This window comes from Seriola dumerili, unplaced genomic scaffold (genome assembly GCF_002260705.1).
Source record: "Seriola dumerili isolate Sdu_G_001 unplaced genomic scaffold, Sdu_1.0 BDQW01000442.1, whole genome shotgun sequence".
NCBI lineage: Eukaryota > Metazoa > Chordata > Actinopteri > Carangiformes > Carangidae > Seriola > Seriola dumerili.
The window spans coordinates 772,187-791,132 of NW_019174697.1; the positions used below are offsets into that span (position 1 = coordinate 772,187).

The window sequence follows — 18,946 nt, forward strand, 5'->3', positions numbered from 1 at the left end:
GTACAGAGGATCCGTTTCACAAGACAACAGTCACACGTTTGTGTTAAAAACAAACCTGTTTCATTGGCTTTAATTATGGTGTATTTGTGCTATTGAGTTAAATATGTTCTGGTGAGCTTGACCCCTGTTCTGATAAAGCTCTTGTGACAAAAAATGAATTATGTATTTTTTGTCATTGGGAAAAGTGCAGAGGTTAATTGTGTTATTTCATAGTCTAACACTTCATCAATGTGAAAATGATTTTAATAATTTGGAGGAAAGCAGTTGAGAATAACCCTAACATTGGAATTGATATACATATATAGGAAGAGATAGATATAGAGAAATATTGTTAATGTCAAAATGTTATTAGGATAAAGCACGCCAGATGGCGCCGTTTAACCATTGCAGAAGACAAGTGTTGCCATAGATCAGTCTGGAGGCCTGCATATGTGATCCAAACTGTGTTATTTCATCAAAGCCACAAACTTTTAGGATATGGGCTCAATGGTTTTGAGGAGCATAGGCACTGTACCGTACTGTAATGTACTGCACTCAACATCGCCAAGGGTCATGGTGTCCTTAGGGTCCCTGGGAATCAATAGAAGAAACAGCCTATACATATATATACATATTGTAATGTATTCCCTTTGTCTAACCTTGTCATTCAGTCATTTATTCAGCCATTCATTCAATTACCCTGTGCAACCTACCACATAGAAATAAAATATAATAGATATAACAATGAGCTTTTTTTCTTTTCTTTTAACCACATAGTGTCATCTCACAGATTAAGTTGGTGTAACTGGGAAATATACTTAATTTAACCTTCCAGGTCCTGTATTACCTAATTTCATCCAATTTTATTTGAAGTTATGTGTGTGTTGCTAATGAAAGTTATGAAGGATTTCAAGATCATAAGACCATAACACAGGATGTTTTTTGAAGAACCTCGTGAAAACAGCATGATGTGCCTCTTTGTTGAAGCCTACTTATCTGTAAAGCAAACAAAGCATTAGTCATATGGCTGCTCCAGAGAGTTAGAATGATATTTGCCTTCAGGATATAAACTATATGGAAAGTGTTTTATCAAATTGAACATTCAGCTCAAAATGAAGCATCTTTCAGGTATGAATTCATGTTATAGTCTTTTCAGGCCTATTGGAGTGGAAGCTATCAATATACACATCAGAAAAAACATGAACTGGACAGTCCCACAATAACCTAATCTGTGATTAAGTTGAGGTTATTTTTCTGTAACTGACCCCAGGTTACTGGCAAGGGAGTAGAGAGTCTTACGATTAGCATGAGCAACTACTGCGTGGGAGTAAAAGAAGACGCAGATTAAATCACTTGTTATTACTAATGGAGATCTAGAAATATCTAGTGTAAAAGTCCCTGATTGGGTAGTTTTGAAACAAATGTACAGCAGCTGTAAGCGCCACTCCTTCCTTTGTGAAATGCTGCCTTCAGGGGCACAGGCAAAAAATCGTAATTACAAGGTATCACGCCCGACTCTAAACATTGCCCAATATATTTGAGAAGAGCAAAATTTTCCACGATCCACAAAATACGTGACGTCATGTAGGGAGAGACAATGAAAGGAGTGAGTTCATCATAAAATAATAATTATACGTTCTGTTATTGCAGCAATACTCAAAGTAAATAAATAACTGTGGTGCGTCTGGTGTATTTTCCTCGTTAATCTCAGGCAAATACAAAATACGTTTTGGCTACACTGTTAATCAGCCAAACATATTTTGCTATGCTTGTTGAGTACTCCTTACATTCAACATATCACTCTGGATGACAACATTACAATCATAAAAGAAAACGATTTTTGTTGGAGGTTGGATGTTGTTGTCATTTCCGGGCGAATGCACTTGAATGAATGTCAAGTCTTCTGTAATGCAATCAACATAACCACCACCGGGTGTTATCCTGCACTCTTTTGACGTGTTTTGTTTCCCTGAAACCAGTGGTTACTAGGGGTAACTGCGGTTTGTGTCAATGTGTCAGTCTGATATGATATGATTGAAACGTGGTCGCATGACAGTTTAGGTAATGTTAAAATCATTAGCCCTGATAGATAGATCCTGAATATTGTCTTATATTGTTGTATTCTATGGCGAGATGCCTTCATTGGAAGTGCATACATAAGTGTTGAAAATAACTCCAGAATTAATCTGTAATATAATATAATATAATATAATATAATATAATATAATATAATATAATATAATATAATATAATATAATATAATATAATATAATATAAAAATAATCAATTACAAGCAAAAGCATACAAAATTACTCAAGTAAGAGTTGTTGGTTTTGTTGTAGTGGCAGTGTATTCGAACCTGTGTTTGAATAAGTGGATTATAGTGAAAAGCAATGACGTTAAAGAAGACAACCATGCACTGAACACATGATAAGTTAAAAAAAGAAAAGAAAGAAGAGACAGACAGAGAGAGACAGAGAGAGAGAGAGAGAGGAGCCTCTGACAGCTGGGCGGAGCTTCCTGAAGGGTGTATCCAATAAATAAAAAAAAAAAAAAACTCTCTGTTCCACAGACCGGCACGAGCAAGTTCTACACATGCGGTAGCGAAACTCTCATTCAAGCTGAGACGTGTTTGAATTCGAAAAGACGGATTTATTCTACATCGAATCTGGCAGTCTTCAATAGCTTTTTTTTAAAATTCCAACGTAAGGCAGCTTTTTTGACAGGGATATATTTCATTAGTTTATTTTTTCATTATCCCGCGCGCGCTAACGATACGGTCTGTGCGCGCTTTAATTAGCTTACTGGCTAGCAAGCACCATTCTTCCCGGGACTGACAACTGCAACGTGTGGTGAGTTTTATAATTTACCCTTTCCATCAGAGTAAGAGTTTCTTGTGGTGTATTCACATAATACCAACTTAACACAAACATCACACGTTAACATAATGCTAATGCTAACGTTAGCTTGAGCAACAAACCATTGTGTTACGTCTTCAACAATAACGATAAGATCTGTTTCTGATGTGATCTGTTTGCTAGGTTGTAACATTATGTTTAAGCAAAGTCTGACACTTTGTTAAGATTAAACATCTTATTTGACCGAGGATAGATAATGGTTGCTGTTAACTTTGGACTGAGTAACATTTGGCACGGAGCAAGGTTAATGGCACAATGAAACCTGTCCTTTAATGTTAACCTAACGTTAGCAGTACTGACCGTCTGTCGAACAGACACTTGGCAGGCCACTGAAATTGGCTCGACACACATGAGTGCCCACCCGGTCATTCAGTGGTACCGCAGCACAGCGCTGGCTTGTGTTCCCTAAACCATGTCACATCCGGTTGCGTAGAAAACCACGTCAAACATAATTAAAACCGCAGATAATAGGCGCTGTAGCTGTTATTGATAGAATTATAACGGGTCTTTACGTCGAGTCGAAACCGGTCCAATTGTTTCTATTCTACAGGCGCGTGAGTTCGTACGAACCGACGGCGCTCGTGTTCAGTGCTGTGTGTTCTATGAATGGATGACGACACGTGCGCACGTAAGAAAAATGATAACGTTTCTTATTGATGAGGCACTCCTTATCACGTAACGGTCTTTGTGGTCACCGATGCTCAAGAAGACGACAGTAAACAATAATAAAGTGAAGCGTCTGGGTTAAATTAGCGGACGTTGGCCTCACATAAACGCCGGTTTCTTCCTGCGACCCATAAAAATGGCTTCCCACTGAGTTTTCAGACAAGGAAGCCACTATAGATTTTCCTCTTGGTCTAAGTGTTTACTAGTGGCTTTTCCACGCTTCTTACGTTGTTTTCTTTGTTGACCCCCTTTGCTTTCCCTGCATTTCCTTTTGAGTTGTCAGTGTCTTTGCTGTATTTTTATGAGTCACCACATGAAAATGGAATGACATAAAACAAAATACACTTTTATTATTAAAGCAAGCCTTTTCTGTCTTTTTGTCTTTTCAGGATGTACCCCTGCTCATCTGCAGTTACAGTTGCACAATGGCTGTCATTTCACTCTGCTTGATAGCTCAGCGCCCAAAGAACAGCAACAGATCTAGTATAATTACAGGATAGCAATAAGCCCACATACCTCTGTTTACCTTAATTGTTTTCTGGTCAGTCCCAGATAAACCTTTTACAAGTTTGCACTGCTTAATCTCAGAAATCCTGTTAAGACAGGTGGACCTGAAGAGAAGTTAATTATTTATTATACCTTGTACCTCTTTATTTTACTAGCTGCTGTCTAGAAATAGCATTATATAAATAAATATTTTTGACAGGCATTCATTCCCTTTAAGATTGTGAAGCAATTCCTAAATAGTCTACAATCATGGTTTCAACAACTGCAACTGCTATAATAGTGGCCACCACAGCAGGGCTGGTGGCCCATACTGCTCTCATAGAGTATATGTGGCTGCTGATTGTTGGCTTCATCATCGCCTTCATCTTAGCCTTTTCCGTGGGTGCCAATGATGTTGCCAACTCATTTGGCACAGCTGTGGGCTCTGGAGTGGTCACCTTGCGACAGGCCTGCATTCTGGCCACCGTGTTTGAGACTCTGGGCTCTGTGCTCCTTGGGGCCAAAGTGAGCGAAACCATCCGTAAGGGTATCATCGACGTGGGCATGTACAATGGCTCTGAGCATGTGTTAATGGCTGGATCTGTCAGTGCTATGTTTGGTGAGTATCTGCAGCTTATCTTGCATGTAATTAAATGTGCAGTCACTGAACCCTGTGAACAGAGTTTGGTGGCACATAGGGCTTGACACTGTTAAGTTCTTGCAACTACAAAAATTTAGATGTTAAACTGTAACTAGTTGTCTAAAGTACTCCTTATTTTCATACAGTTTTTTTTTTTATAAAAAAATGTTATCATTTAATTGAAGAATTTCTTAAATTACATTGCTTGGAAGATTTATTGAATTTTTAAAGTTGTGTTTTGCCTTAGAAGGGGAGGCCCTTGGACTACTGTGAGACTAATGTATTAATGTGTCATTTTTGGTGATTTTAAATCTGAAAAGCTATGTGGAAAAGCTGAGATCAGGTCAACCTGTCGAGTCTAATGTGATCAATTAATTTATTCTCATTAGGTTCTGCTGTGTGGCAGCTGGCCGCCTCCTTCCTTAAGCTCCCCATTTCTGGAACACACTGCATTGTTGGTGCTACTATCGGCTTCTCGCTAGTTGCCAAAGGCCAGCAGGGAGTTAGGTGGTTTGAACTCCTCCGTATTGGTAAGTCTGACACTATAATCAGCTGACCTAGATATGTCCTCATTGTTTGAATTGCATCGCAGGCTATAAAAAATTAATGGCAGTGTGTGACCAGTAATGCAATGTTATCATAATACATTAGTGAGTGTTTTGTCTGTGTTGACCTTACATTATCTAGGTCAACAAGTTAGTGAAGTTATGAATGACAGTTACAGGTTCAGACATGAATCTACAACTTTTCTTTTATATGAAATGTAAATCAAATGTGATTACAGTAGTTCCTTAAGTCTTTGGAATAATGGAATCTCTGGATGGGGAAGGAAAGACATTTGTCAGAACATGTGGGAAATTTTACTTAGAGCTTTGTGAGCTTAGATCTAATTTTGCAATGTCTTTCTTGTTTCTGTATTTCTTGCATTACACTGGTTTTCACATCTGTGTTCCTCTTCAGAAAGCCTAACGCTGATGTAAATCAGACTGTTGACCCCTTTTTTTTCTCTTTTCCTTTTTTTTTTCCTTTTTTTAATAGAAAACCGCAAAAATGGATCACAAAAACAATAAAATGTTAATATTATTCAGTTATGGAGAGGATTTGAAATTTGACATTGAGATCACAGGAAGGACCCTTGGTAATTGAACAGTTAAATGACTGTCCACAGTACAAGTAGCTATGTTGCCAAATTCTTCTGCTCTGTAGCCAAAGACTGTCCACTTTTATTATTGCTATTTTATAGTTAAAATTGACAAATGGCATAGCCTGAGATACAAGCTGAGTTGAGGTTTCCTGTTTAAACAACACCTGAAAGAATTGTTTTAACAAGTATTGCATTTCCTACAGGGGAAAAAACAGTATTGCATTTCCTAGAAGATTAGAGTAGAGTAGAAGGAACTGTTTCAGGGGTTTTATGAAAAGTTTATCACTTGTCTCTTTAGCTTTGAGTGAGAATAATAGTTGTAAACTGGGATTGGCTTTGTTTGACTGATGTATATAATTTCAAGAATTAAAAGCCATAGCCAGGAGGTTTTGTTTCATTTATTTGACAGAGTTGTCATATATTGCGTGTCCACTGAATGTCAATGCTCTTATTTCTTTAATTTGCAGTTGCTTCCTGGTTCCTGAGTCCCCTTTTGTCTGGAATAATGTCAGGCATTGTTTTTTACTTTGTGCGCATGTTCATCTTACACAAGGTAAGCTGGGTGTTATCAACTTGTAGATAGTATACAGTATGTATTTGCTTGAGTAAAACGAGAACTGTTTAGGTCAGTTTCAACACTGTACTAGTTCACGCTCAAAATGACTATGAGGAAATGTTTGTTACATGGCAATAATAAAGCTACTGTTCTGATGCAGTCCCTTATCTGCCTCATACACCGAGGTTCAAATTACCATCATACTGTTGTTATGTCATTAACTGTAACCTGACAGCAAAATGGTGCAGTGTTGTTCAGTGGGTGTAATTTTTATTTCTGACTATTTTGTTCCGGTAGAAAGACCCCGTGCCTAATGGACTGAAGGCCCTGCCTGTCTTCTATGCCGTGACCATGGGAATCAACCTGTTCTCCATCATGTTCACTGGAGCTCCGAGTGAGTATCATTGTCTCAGTCATTTTGCTCTGCATGCCTGCCTGCAGCCACAGCTTAAAATAAATTGCTCCCTCAGACAGCCGGATGCCCACACATATTCCAGACTGAACCAGGCTGTGTTTACCATTTTCACAGAGGCTGTGTTTATTTTAACATGTTTTTTTGGGGCTCTCTTGCTTGTGGTTCTACAGTATGTGGGTCATAGCTGGAATAAAGTTTTAGAGCGGAGCACAACAGGGAGATGGAAATTAGATTTCACCTAACTCTTGACATCACTGTCTGTGTCCTTCAGACATGGAGGAGGAAAAGGGAAGTAAGGAGGGTGTTTTGAAATGGTCATAGTTGTCTGCTGCCTGTAGTTGTACTGCTGCTCAGAATTAGTATAGTGATGCTCTGAATACTTGTGACTACTGATTACTCCTCCAGAAACTCTTTATTAAATGAGCAACTTTTGCTCCTTTGTTTTTTTTCTCTCTACAGGGCCTAACAGTTCAAGCTGGCCTGGGCCATTAAATGGCTGCTACAGGCCAGAGTTTGACCAGATATGGTGCGCTGATGTGTGCATGCACATCACCACACTCACTGAGAGGAGATCACTTGCAGTTCCAGCATAGCCCATAACCCTGCTTAGTCAGGCAGATTCTGTACAGTTGTGTGAAGTCCCTCACACCTCAACACACTGTACATGAGGACCTGTACTTGGGTACCTCAGAGAAAAAAGGTGCGAGATTGCATTTTTAGACAGCAACAAACCCACTGCATCTTCTGTTAAGTTTGGTGTTGATTTTGGTTGATATTTTTATATTCACACGGACATCATAACATCTATATATTCTATAAACTGTAGATGTAGACAAATTGCCACCACACACAGGCTCATTGTTAAAGCCTCAAGACTGAAGTGAAGCCAGTTGAACATTGGGACAATCCTCATCAATTCCTGCATATCAGTTTCCCAACACTAAGCAATGCAGCCGATTCATATCATTGTTTGATTTTATAAAAAAAAAAAAAAAAGAAGAATGGTATGTTGCTCTCAAAGTCAGACATCCCATGTTTATTTTGTGGCTTAGTTTTGGATAGTATACTACTCTGGCACCCAGGACAATAACAGCTCATTGCTGCTGCCCATTGCTGATATATGCGCTCTAATGCAGTCGCAGTATCTGCAGCCAACTAAGTACAGTATGTTTGGTTTCCTGTGATAGGACTCAGCATTCCCCTGATCTACACCCTATCATAATGGTGCGACTGGACACCAGGCATCCCACAGCACATTCCAATACTCAATATATAGACCAGTGCCAGAGACCTCAAGTCGGCATGTGCAAAAATTTGGGCCAGAGAATTTGAGGGTCAGCTGTCGATCCTTTACAGATGAGGCTTAGTGTGACTTGGGTTCTTGACACCTTTTTATAAATCACTCAGCTGCTGCCACTACACTGCAGCTCCCGTCATTGTAAAGTGAAAATCTACCCAGAAAAAAAAAAATCTAATTATTACCCTCTTAAAATGTTCGTCACCTGGATATAAAGACTTATGGCTTCCTATATCAGTCAACTCTTCTAGGCATCTCAGAGATACTAGAAGCTGTTTATATATCTGCTGCCTTCAGAGAAGTATCACAAAGGCTGCTTCATGTCCACATCGAAACCCTTCTTTTTGTTTTGCATACCAGTGTTTGTTTCACAGGGCTGAGTGTCATAGCGACCGTACGTTTTGACCCACACCATTGATTAAACTTCAATGCGTTTAGCTGGATAAGAATTTTCTGCCTGGGTTACCCTCTTAAAAAAAAAAAAAAAAAAAAAAAAACACTCTGTGGCATTGGTTGCTGGGGACGCCAAACATTCAGCAACATAAGAGATACTCACATCATAGTATACGTGCCTTATTCTAACCTGAACTGTGGTCCTGAAACAAAATTGTAGGTGTATTCAGAGGATGCTTTTGTCAACTGTGGTATAGATACATACTTACTGTTAGGAGTGAATGTTGTGTGAATACTTGTCACTTAATCCCAATACTCTTGCTAAGTGCTAAACTGAGTTCTTGACAAAAGTGAGTCAAAGTGGCAGTTTATGACTCACTTGGCAAAAAACTCCCTGGTTATCCTGTCATTGTAATTGAGGTTGGTGGTGAGCTGCACATATAGTACTGGGTAAAAAACATGTTATTGTATAATGTAGGCCATGGGATACAGAGGTTTCAGGGAGAGGTTTGGAATGCAGCCATGGTTAAATTCCATTTCCTGTGCAGTCCCATTCATCCCACTGCATGGCTGTGGTATAAACCCACTCTTTGTTTGGGAGTGTTTATCAGACCGCTAGACCTAGGCCAGCTTTTAAATCCTTTCTTTTATATTTTGTAAGAAGTTCCCTACAAACAAGTCATAGTGACAAAGAGTTTCCATGTGAATGCTGTTAGGCCCCTTTTGTCATGTTAAGGCTTGTGTCCTGTTTTACTGAGTTCCATGAAGTGTACTGTACATACAAGCAGTGTCCAACTGCACAACACCTGTCTCTGGATGTCTTACTATATGTGAGCCAAAGAAGACAGGAGGTTCAGCTGTTACAGAGGCACCTTCCGTTTTTTTTTTTTTTTTTTTTTTCCTCCTCTATGCCTCCCCTGTCCTGAAGGGAGTGAGCTTCCATTGCGTAACTAAATAAACATCAGTTAGGTGCTCTGCAGTCTCATGCTGCAGCGTGACTCAGTGGAGAGAGTGCATTGTGGACTCTGCCCTCAAATGAACACATCAGTTGAGACACTTATTGCGTAGGCTTGGCCCTCATTTCCTTTTGTTTATCATAAACTTCCCAAACAGTCCTAAGCCACTGGAAGTGTTTTTGGTTGTTTTTGTTTGTTTTTAGATTATGCATGGCCAAGGTCACCTCACCGCAGGTGTTGCTGGAATTTTCAGCAGCTCCCGTTTTTGTTTTCTCCTAACCACAATGCTTAATTGTATCATCTCTGTATGACAAAGATGACCACTTCCCCAGGGAAATTTAAATATTTGCTTTTTGCCAGCATGTTCTGCATTATATCTACCTCTGCTGCACCAGCTTTGCTGCAGTCTTGGCAAGAGGTGACTTTATTGCTACAGCAAACAACTCAAGTGACTGTGGCCTTTTAAGGAACTCATTGTCTTTGTGCAGTTGTTAGCCGGGCACTTGGGGGTCATGGGGACATTTTTTGCTCTTTCACCTATTAAGTGTTACGTAACTGTTCACATCTAGGGATACATATGCTTTCCTTATTTAACTTGGACGTGGCACAATGAGGCAATACTGTCGGCCAAAAGATGGCACACATGGTCCAGTGTCACTGGAGTTATTGTCTTGTAGTTTATTTTCATGTTTTAAATGAGAATACAAGTTCCACCTGAAAAATCATTGTCCTAATGTGACATCATGTTGACTTGTAAAAAGTATCTTGCCCTATATTTTTAGTTTTTATAAAACTGCTCATTGTAATTTTTGGTACATCAGTCTTAATGCAATGGGACTTTATGTGTTGTCCACTAAGAAAGGTAGCACCTGCTGCCTTGTTTTTTTAAAAATGCCTTTCTGTTTGCCTCTGTGTGTTTGTTTCTGTCCGTGGCACCTGGTGGTCCTTCAGTGCTGGGATTTGACAAGGTCCCTTGGTGGGGCATCCTGCTCATCTCACTGGGCTGTTCTGTGCTGACTGCTATTGTGGTCTGGTTTATTGTCTGCCCTCGCCTCAAGAAGAAGATTGAACGTAAGTCATACCAAAGTTTATTTTTTTTGTTTGTTTTTTTTTTTTTTTTTTTTAATTTTTTTATTTTTGGCGACCTGATAACTCAGTTTTAAAATCCCAGTGGTCACCAGTTTCTGCTGACCACTGAAATGTTGGGTTTCCTCTCTTAAGCCACTGGACAAGTGAGGGATTTAGCACTGCACATGTAACCTAAACCTATTCACACTGAGGGCTCGTATTAATCCAGCAAATGGGGCTCAGGGATATTTTGTCATAATGGAGTCACTCTAATGAAAAATATTGTCATCCGTTTTTGTCCTATAATCCTGGATTAAAGTAAAAAGCCAAGAGTCCTCTGCATTTACACACCAATAGTGTGGTTCTGGTGTTGAAGAGGAAGACAATTCAGTTTTTAGAATTTATTGTAGCTTCCTCTACTGTTAACAATACTGTTTTATCACTTTTATATTTAGTCGTCTCTTAAAGGTTTAGTCTGGCTTTCTTTGTTATTTCATGCATAAAGAAAATAATTACAGAATAGCTTTATCTGACACAACACAGGCCCACAAATGTAGTTTTGTAGAACTTTTTTTTACAAAATCTATGTATGGAAAACTCAATAAAACTGTCTTTCAGTTTTCTCTACTTGTAGCCATTTTGAGCCATGTTTATATTGTCAGAGAGACAGCTCTAACTCTGCCAGATGTAAGAATACATAACATATTCTTTACATTGTATTGACTTTACCTGTCGTGTTGTCTTTAAAGTAACAAGAGAGACGGCCGGTGTATATGCCCAAGCATGATCTGTCTAGATCAGCTCTATCCCATAGACAAGCAGCCTAATTGGGTCGTAGTGATCCACTAATTGGTCTTTACCTCCTTGACTAAAATAAGAATAGGTTGACTTAAGGTTTTGACATGGCATTTGCTGTGCATTCATGGGGAGAAGCTTGAGCTCCAGCCTTGACCACTTTGGATGATGCAATGTGACCAACTGAGTCAGACTACTCCTATGATTATCACTGAAAATATTGGAACTGAGTATCTGATTCACTTTAAAACCACAAACAAATGTCATGTGAGCCACAGGGTATGTTGACTCTTATCGTCTTTCATAAGTTAATCTGCTAGTGGTAGTGTAAATATGTTCGTTGTAAGGTCATAATCCATTTATCTGATCCTGCGAACACAGGCGCTCGCTTTTGAACACGGATAACGTTGCATTTTTAGGACAAAGGTTTTTCTGACTCTGGTTATGCAATTCTTACAACTCCCCACAGTTTAAATTGAAAGGAAACACATGTGCTGTGCTAGTATTTCTCTGCTGTAATGTGTGTATGTTTGGACACGACCCAAGCAATATCTCACTCCAACTCCTCCCCTACTAGGAGATATCAAGTCTTCCAGCCCCTCTGAGAGCCCCCTGATGGAGAAGAGGGAGCTAAGAGAGGCCCACTGTCCAATCCTGAAACAGACTGCAAAGGACACATCTATGCCTACCACCCCAGCTGTCAGTCAAAACCTCGCTGCTCAGCCCCAGGCTCCTGCTGAGGAGCGCAGGGTGGCGTTTGACATCGGAGATTCTGACGATGTTGAAAATAATAAGGAACGCAAGGTGGCATTTGATATTGGAGATTCTGATGACAGCGAGTACAGCAATGCAAATGGGGGTAAGTAAGCCAAGAAACAACATTGTCAATACTTTTATGTGTAATTAAAGTTATGTAGCTTAATGGTATTTAATGTAACTCCTCCAATGAAATGACACATGAAATTGAAATTGATTCTGAACTGAAGGCTTTAATTTTTTTTTTTCTACCCCTTTCTGCAGCCCCTAAACAGGTTCAATCAAACAGTCAGGTCCAGGTCCACAACCAGCAGGCTCAGCACAGCAATGGTTCCACAACAGCTTCCAATCAGGTCCAGTTCAATAATCAGGTTCAGTTCAACAATAGGCCAGCACAGATGCCAAGCAACGGTTACAGCCAGTACCACACGGTCCACAAGGACTCCGGACTCTACAAGGACCTACTGCACAAGCTCCACCTGGCCAAGGTTGGTGACTGCATGGGTGAGGGGGGCGACAGACCTATCCGGCGCAACAACAGCTACACCTCCTACACCATGGCCATCATTGGCATGCATGGAGACTTCAAGCATAAAGAAGGTGAATTCCGTGCTAGCGAGGATGGCGACAAGGGCGCAGGGTCTGGCAGTCAGGAAAGGAAGCGTGTGCGTATGGACAGTTATACCAGCTACTGCAACGCTGTGGCAGAGCACACGACTCCTGAGGGGCTGGGAGAGGGAGAGGTGACACTAGAAATGGGGAAAGAGGATGCAGGTAGCAGCCAAAGCTCTTTGGATGAAGATGGGCTTGAGTCGGACAAACCAGAAGTCTCAACTCTCTTCCAGTTCCTCCAAATTCTCACTGCCTGTTTTGGATCCTTCGCTCATGGTGGAAACGACGTCAGGTATGCGGGCTCCTTTTTGAAGGTCTTGTTATCAGTATTCAGGCTGATAGCTGACACTTCAGTTTCTCTGACATGTTGTTTTCACTTATAAAAATATTGCTCAACTAAAAGTCAGAATTTTTGGTCACTGTTGAAATGACCTCATTCTTTCCTCTGCAGTAATGCCATTGGACCGTTGGTAGCACTGTGGCTGGTTTACACAACAAGCAGCGTGACTTCAAATGAACCTACACCCATTTGGCTCCTGTTGTATGGTGGCGTGGGCATCTGTGCTGGACTCTGGGTGTGGGGCCGCCGAGTGATTCAGACCATGGGCAGGGACCTTACGCCTATCACCCCCTCAAGGTACAGATACCACAGACAGTGCTGCTCCTGTTTCTCCTTAGTCATTAAACCACATCCTCCGCAGACATTACTAGTCTTTCAATTTAGCAGGCAAGCTCAGAGACGTAAGTGTTTTTTTGTTTTGTTTTTGTTTTTTTCTTTCCCTGCAGTGGTTTCAGCATTGAACTGGCCTCAGCCCTGACTGTCGTGGTAGCCTCTAACATTGGCTTGCCTGTTTCCACCACCCACTGCAAGGTAAGCTGGTCAAACACTGTGGTCTTGGAGGCATACTGAGACATGGGGGAAGAGACTATCTAGTGTGAGGGAGGCTATAGTAAACAGTCTGGTAGACAGTCGAAATGTGGAGCAACTTTCTTCTTATTACAGACAAATCATTTGAAGACATAAACTTACAGAAGATAATGGAATTTTATCTGACAAATGCTGTTTCCAGGTGGGCTCTGTGGTTGCAGTAGGATGGCTGCGTTCAAGGAAGGCAGTAGACTGGCGTCTGTTCAGAAACATCTTCATGGCGTGGTTTGTGACCGTGCCCATCTCTGGTCTGATCAGTGCTGCCATAATGGCCATCTTCATCTATGGCATCCTGTGAGCATTCAGCTACACCCCAAGCAGGGGAGGAGAAAGAAAGCGCTCCAGTGCGCACCGGGAGAAAAAGGAGTAAAGTTGGAAGGCCAAAATATATCGCTTACCTCAAGCCAACAACTTCAGAAGAAAAAGGAAAAAAAATAGAAATGTTGACAGGACTTGTGATATGGGCCTGTGGTTCTTGGCTGCATCATTTTCAACCTAGAATTTGCTGTTCGTTCCATCTGGGCCACATCACTTCCAGTGGGAAGCTTGCATTTCTTTGTTCTGACTTGCTTTTTCATTTCACATCATTCTGTAAAGATTTAATCAAAAATCATTGACTGATTTTTTTTTTTTTGTTCTAATACTCATTCTTACATTTTTTTTTACTTTGAAATTATGTATATACAACCATGCTATTTTTAATTTTGTTTTACACGTTAGAAAGAAATGAACAATTAAAATGCAGTATTAGCCTTTTGCAGATGTAACTCCAGTCATAACACATGCTGAAAGTAATGTAGATGAAAAAGCAGTATTTTTAGGTGAAAAATGAGGTTATTGGTGTGTATGTGTGTTTTCCCCAATTCCAAGTATCTATTATTAATGAATTCACATTTTATATCTGGCTTGGTTTTATCCCCTAATTTAGACATTTTTTTTCCACTGTTATAGAACAAAATTGACTTTCAGCTAACTGTAAATTTCTAGAGGCTGGTGAACACATTTTCTACCATACTGAGGAATTAATTCAGTCACGTTCACAGCACTGCAGTTTGTCTTTATGACACACAATCATCTGAATAATTTACTGTGGTAGAAGCACTAATTGTAAACACTGGATGACCACCTGCAAAATGATATGAGAAATACTGTATCATTAGCATAAAAAGTCAGCACACTTCTGGTAGGAAATGACAACGCCCTAATCGTTAAAGTTAATGGATAATGTGTTATCCAGTTCTTTAATTAGAATCTCCTGAGGCTCTACATTCTTGATCAGTGTAGAATGAACTGCCTGAAATATCTTGGTTACTTGAATTTGAGAATTGTAACAGCAGAATGTCAACTAATGCAAAAACGCACTCTCAGACAAGACCTTAAGTCTCCTGTTCAAACTTGATTGCGTCATCAATGGTTAAATGCTTTAGTCCTGCTTCAGCCTTGTTTTTCTAGTTCACCTTGTGTCAGCCACTTCTCAGTTTGGTTTTTCTGGAATGGCACCTGTCCTAGACAGCTGGGTTGCTCTAGTGTTCCTCTTTCTCCCTCAGCCTGATAAGCTGAATTAAAGGTTTTAAGTGAGGAGGAACAGGAACTTAAAAACTAGAAGTTATCTAACTGGGTGGTTTGGTGTTGAGTTGATCTGGTCTTTCTGTTTGAACAAGGGCGCACATACGTGGCATGCCACCAGTGTGTGGTCTTTTGGCTGCAGTACTAAATGCATTTCAGACCTATAGATGCTGTAGTTGCCTTAATTGTTTTATTTTCCCTTAGCTACCAAAGAAGAGTTGTTTTGTTCTTTTCTTTTTTTTTAATGCACATCAACATACTATGATCCACATATGTGGATGAATAAAACAAAAACAAATTAAAAATAAAAATGGGAAATACTGCTGTTGAACTTTTATTTCATAATGATTTGAAATAGAGGAAAGCTTCAGTGTATATAAATAAAATACTATGGGAATGTATAGGAACTGTTTCCTTTGGTAAAATATGTTGTCATAGTAAAACACCCAAGTATTTTGTCATGGTGTGTATATATAAAAGAAGACACACAGGTTATACAGATAGGTGGGATAGTTCCCTTTTTATTGACAGTAAATTCAGCGCAGCTCAGGCACCGGGTGATGAGTGAGCGCTGGGATCCGCATGTTTCTGCGCTTTCTCACTCCAGTACATCTGTGACGCAGGGACAGACAGAGAGGATTCCTTTACGCTAGCTTTACATTGCAAACACGCCACAATTCAGTAGTTTTCCAGGGCTCTCAAAGCGAGTATATGAATCACATCTTTCCTAGTTTTTTCTAATATGACTCACTCCCCCTGTCCTTGTACTGATGAATGATGACTGCACCAATGTGCAGTTTTACTGCTGTAAAGCACAACGCAAGGCCTGCTCTACCCCAAAGGATTAGGATTTACTACTACAGGTTGAATTTCTCTTTTACACCAGTGCATGAAGGCTTTCCTTCTCAAGAATGTATTTCTAACATGAAGAATGATGCAGATAACCTTTATCACTATATCCACAACCTTGGATCAAAAGAATTCAATCAATTTTAAAACAATCCTTTCAGCATCTTTTAGGACAGGGGCGCTGCATCCTTGGGCTTAAAATAACCAGAAGCCGATGATACAGTATAAATCAAGCACAATAAGCACCTGGGGACAGACGTCTCAGAGTGCCCTGGATTCTTGTCCTAGATTTACTCACATGCAAGAAGGACTGTGTTCAAACAAACAATCCTCGCATCTGATTTTTGAGGTCAAGCTGTAAACCGATTCTGTGGTGATTTGAACATCTCCAGTCCAACTTTGTTTTTGACTTTATAAATCAAAACTAAAAATATTAGTTCGTTTACAAGCTGGCAGATTGTAAATTCGTAAATGTTTTGGAGGCATTTTACTATTTACTTGATTTAGAAGCCAGACTATAAAGGTTTTGACACTATTAAAATCTAGTTGTGACTGGCTGTGACTGGCTCTGTTTTTCACTATCCAGTGGATTGCATAACCTACAATTTAACTTTCATTGGGTTGCTCAAAACAGTTCACCACATCTTGCCTCAGCAGGTACTTTTGGGTTGGCCTTAAAAAAAATGTTAGCCATCGTCTGGATGATACTAGTAAACAGATAAGGATACATTTGGCCTTATATGTGGATTTTTATGATAAATCGCTCCTGATATGTGTGTAACTTTTACAGGTTTTCACCTTGTTCCTTGGTTGAATCCTGACTGACTTCATCTGCAGAGGAGAAATGAGAAAATGGGGGATTACAACAGGTAGTTACAGTGTGGGATCCATAATATAGTGAGTTTTCAGGGGCCATTTTACTTCATCTTACCCAAACTGCTCACAGTCTCTGTAACTGCTTCATGGTGCTCTGGGAATAAATTAAAATTAAGTTTGATGTGAAGCAACTTTTACATTTGGCCAGACTGCTGTGTACCTTCTGTGTTTATTTAACTCTAAATGTTCTTAAAAAACTCATAAAACTCATAAAATATCAACTAAAAGCCTTAAATATGACTTGTAGTTCATGAATATGTGGAAAATTGCATTTTTCGAAAAGAAAAATTCACAATTATAGGTTACTGAATAATTCCAAGCTCATACTGTTGTGTTTTACATGTGTTTGTTTTACTAATAACTGCCAGTGTAGATTTATAACACTTACCCCGCCTCTGCCTCCCTGTCAAAAATAAAAAAGACCAGCTGAAATTTAAGCTTGAATATGCTGAAAATAGGTTCATGTCACAGTCTCACCATCTGCTTCCTCAGAGGACTCAGACTCGGATTCTGTGGTAAAAGGGAGAGGGAGGTCAGTCACAAAAGTGTGATATGTAACATGTCAGTGTACTGTGAGGCGCAGTCCTTCAATCCAGTGCTTCTCTGAACCGTCCTTTGTTGCCATCTATAGGCTGATATTTGAACCGTTAAACCTCTTACCCTCATGAGCTGCAGTGTCAGAGTTGCCGCCTCCCTCTGCTGAAAGAGGATTTCACAGTTATGCAATGTTTAATGTCAGGTAAAGAAAGATCATGTGATGTCTGTTAAAGCCAGCCAGATGTGTTTACACACCTGTCTTGTCACCCTCGGCTTCGATGTGCTCCTCCTCTGTTGAAAACATTTTAACAGGTGATTCTGACTATTAACACGCAATCAATATGTGTTCAGGCATTGATCATGTGATTAAGTATTACTCACCAGATTCATCCTTAACAGCCTCTGTAAGTGAAAGATTTGATAAATTGCATTAGCAACTGAACCGAGATCAGCCTTTATTTGTTCTGAATGAAGTCAAAGGTCACATAGTCCCTCTCACCAAGGTAGTGGGTCTCCTCATTCTGTTCCTCTGTAACTTAACAGGGAAAGGTGTAAAGTGATTATTGATGAAACAGAAAATTATTTTACATACGTACTTAATACAATGGATTAAAAGGTATAAAAGCTCAGGAAGTTATTTTGATTTATGGTAATCGCCCTGGGCTTCGGTCTCTGTGTTACAAACCTACCATTCATCTGAGCGGCCTCATTCTTTTGAGCGGCCTCGAACTCCATCTGATCTGAAACGGCAAAAAAAAAAGGTTCAGTGTAACTATGAAAGTGAAGAAATGGAGTGTTACAGATAGATATATGAATGAATTAAGAAACATACAACTAAATACAACTGAATAAGAAGTTAAATTCACAAAGAAGGTGGCTTTACCAAACTTGATTCAGTCGCCACTCTTGCAGTCAGATGAATTAACACACACAGACTTTAACAAAAAACATAATACAATACATTAAAGTCTGCTAGAATCTCAATTGGACCAATGCACTGTACCTATTTTCTGCAGTTCAGTTAGCCCATCTGCGTGAAAAAACACAACGTGTGAATCGAATTTCAGCAGTTTTGAGGCGTGTAAGTATCATCGGCCTTACATAAGTATTTTAATTGTTGAATCTCACCGTATTGAGCAACTTTTTCCTCTTTCTCTGCAGATTCCAGAGAGGCTGAGAAAGCTAAAAGTCGTCATGAGTACATCGATCAGCCTTCAGATACACACATTACTGAAAATCTAAAGTAATTTCTCTGTAAATAAGCATTAATTGGTCTTCTGTGGAGGAACAGTCGCACACATTATCAATCATTAGCTGATTCTCTTGAAAATCATGAACAAAACTTTTTATTCTTCTTACCGGTGTGAAATGCTGCCACGGCGAGGAAAACAAACACTGGCACTATAAATCTCATCTTGACTGTTGGTCTGTTGGTTGAGGAAGATTTTGGGTGTCACTCCAAACTGTGTGTTGTGTTGTTGTCATTTCACTGCCTCTTATATCTTCAGT

General features: G+C 39.7%; 2 protein-coding genes across 7 annotated transcripts; one reads left to right on the forward strand and one right to left on the reverse strand.

Annotated features, from left to right (window-relative positions):
* Positions 1–2,554: 2,554 nt before the first annotated feature.
* On the forward strand, positions 2,555–15,497 carry LOC111234143 (sodium-dependent phosphate transporter 1-B-like). The gene is made up of 11 exons (XM_022762078.1): positions 2,555–2,831; positions 3,953–4,668; positions 5,079–5,219; positions 6,301–6,386; positions 6,687–6,783; positions 10,402–10,521; positions 11,891–12,172; positions 12,334–12,973; positions 13,133–13,318; positions 13,468–13,552; positions 13,752–15,497. Exons 2-11 carry the CDS (start codon positions 4,320–4,322, stop codon positions 13,905–13,907), a joined length of 2,142 nt encoding a protein of 713 aa, XP_022617799.1. The 5' UTR covers positions 2,555–2,831; positions 3,953–4,319; the 3' UTR covers positions 13,908–15,497.
* A 170-nt stretch (positions 15,498–15,667) lies between these two features.
* On the reverse strand, positions 15,668–18,901 carry LOC111234145 (cyclin-dependent kinase 11B-like). 6 transcript variants are annotated; one of them, XM_022762080.1, is made up of 13 exons: positions 18,797–18,901; positions 18,566–18,619; positions 18,441–18,467; positions 18,127–18,177; positions 17,937–17,972; positions 17,819–17,839; positions 17,693–17,728; positions 17,561–17,596; positions 17,378–17,410; positions 17,289–17,303; positions 16,956–16,994; positions 16,823–16,855; positions 15,668–15,787 (listed from the first exon to the last, which is right to left on the reverse strand). In XM_022762080.1, the coding sequence occupies exons 1-13, from the start codon at positions 18,849–18,851 to the stop codon at positions 15,774–15,776; spliced, it is 450 nt and encodes a 149-aa protein (XP_022617801.1). In that variant the 5' UTR covers positions 18,852–18,901; the 3' UTR covers positions 15,668–15,773. The 6 variants fall into 6 exon arrangements, with proteins under 6 accessions (XP_022617801.1, XP_022617800.1, XP_022617803.1 ...); XM_022762079.1 differs by having other exon boundaries at positions 17,561–17,599; XM_022762082.1 differs by lacking the exon at positions 17,289–17,303.
* Between the last annotated feature and the right edge of the window lie 45 nt (positions 18,902–18,946).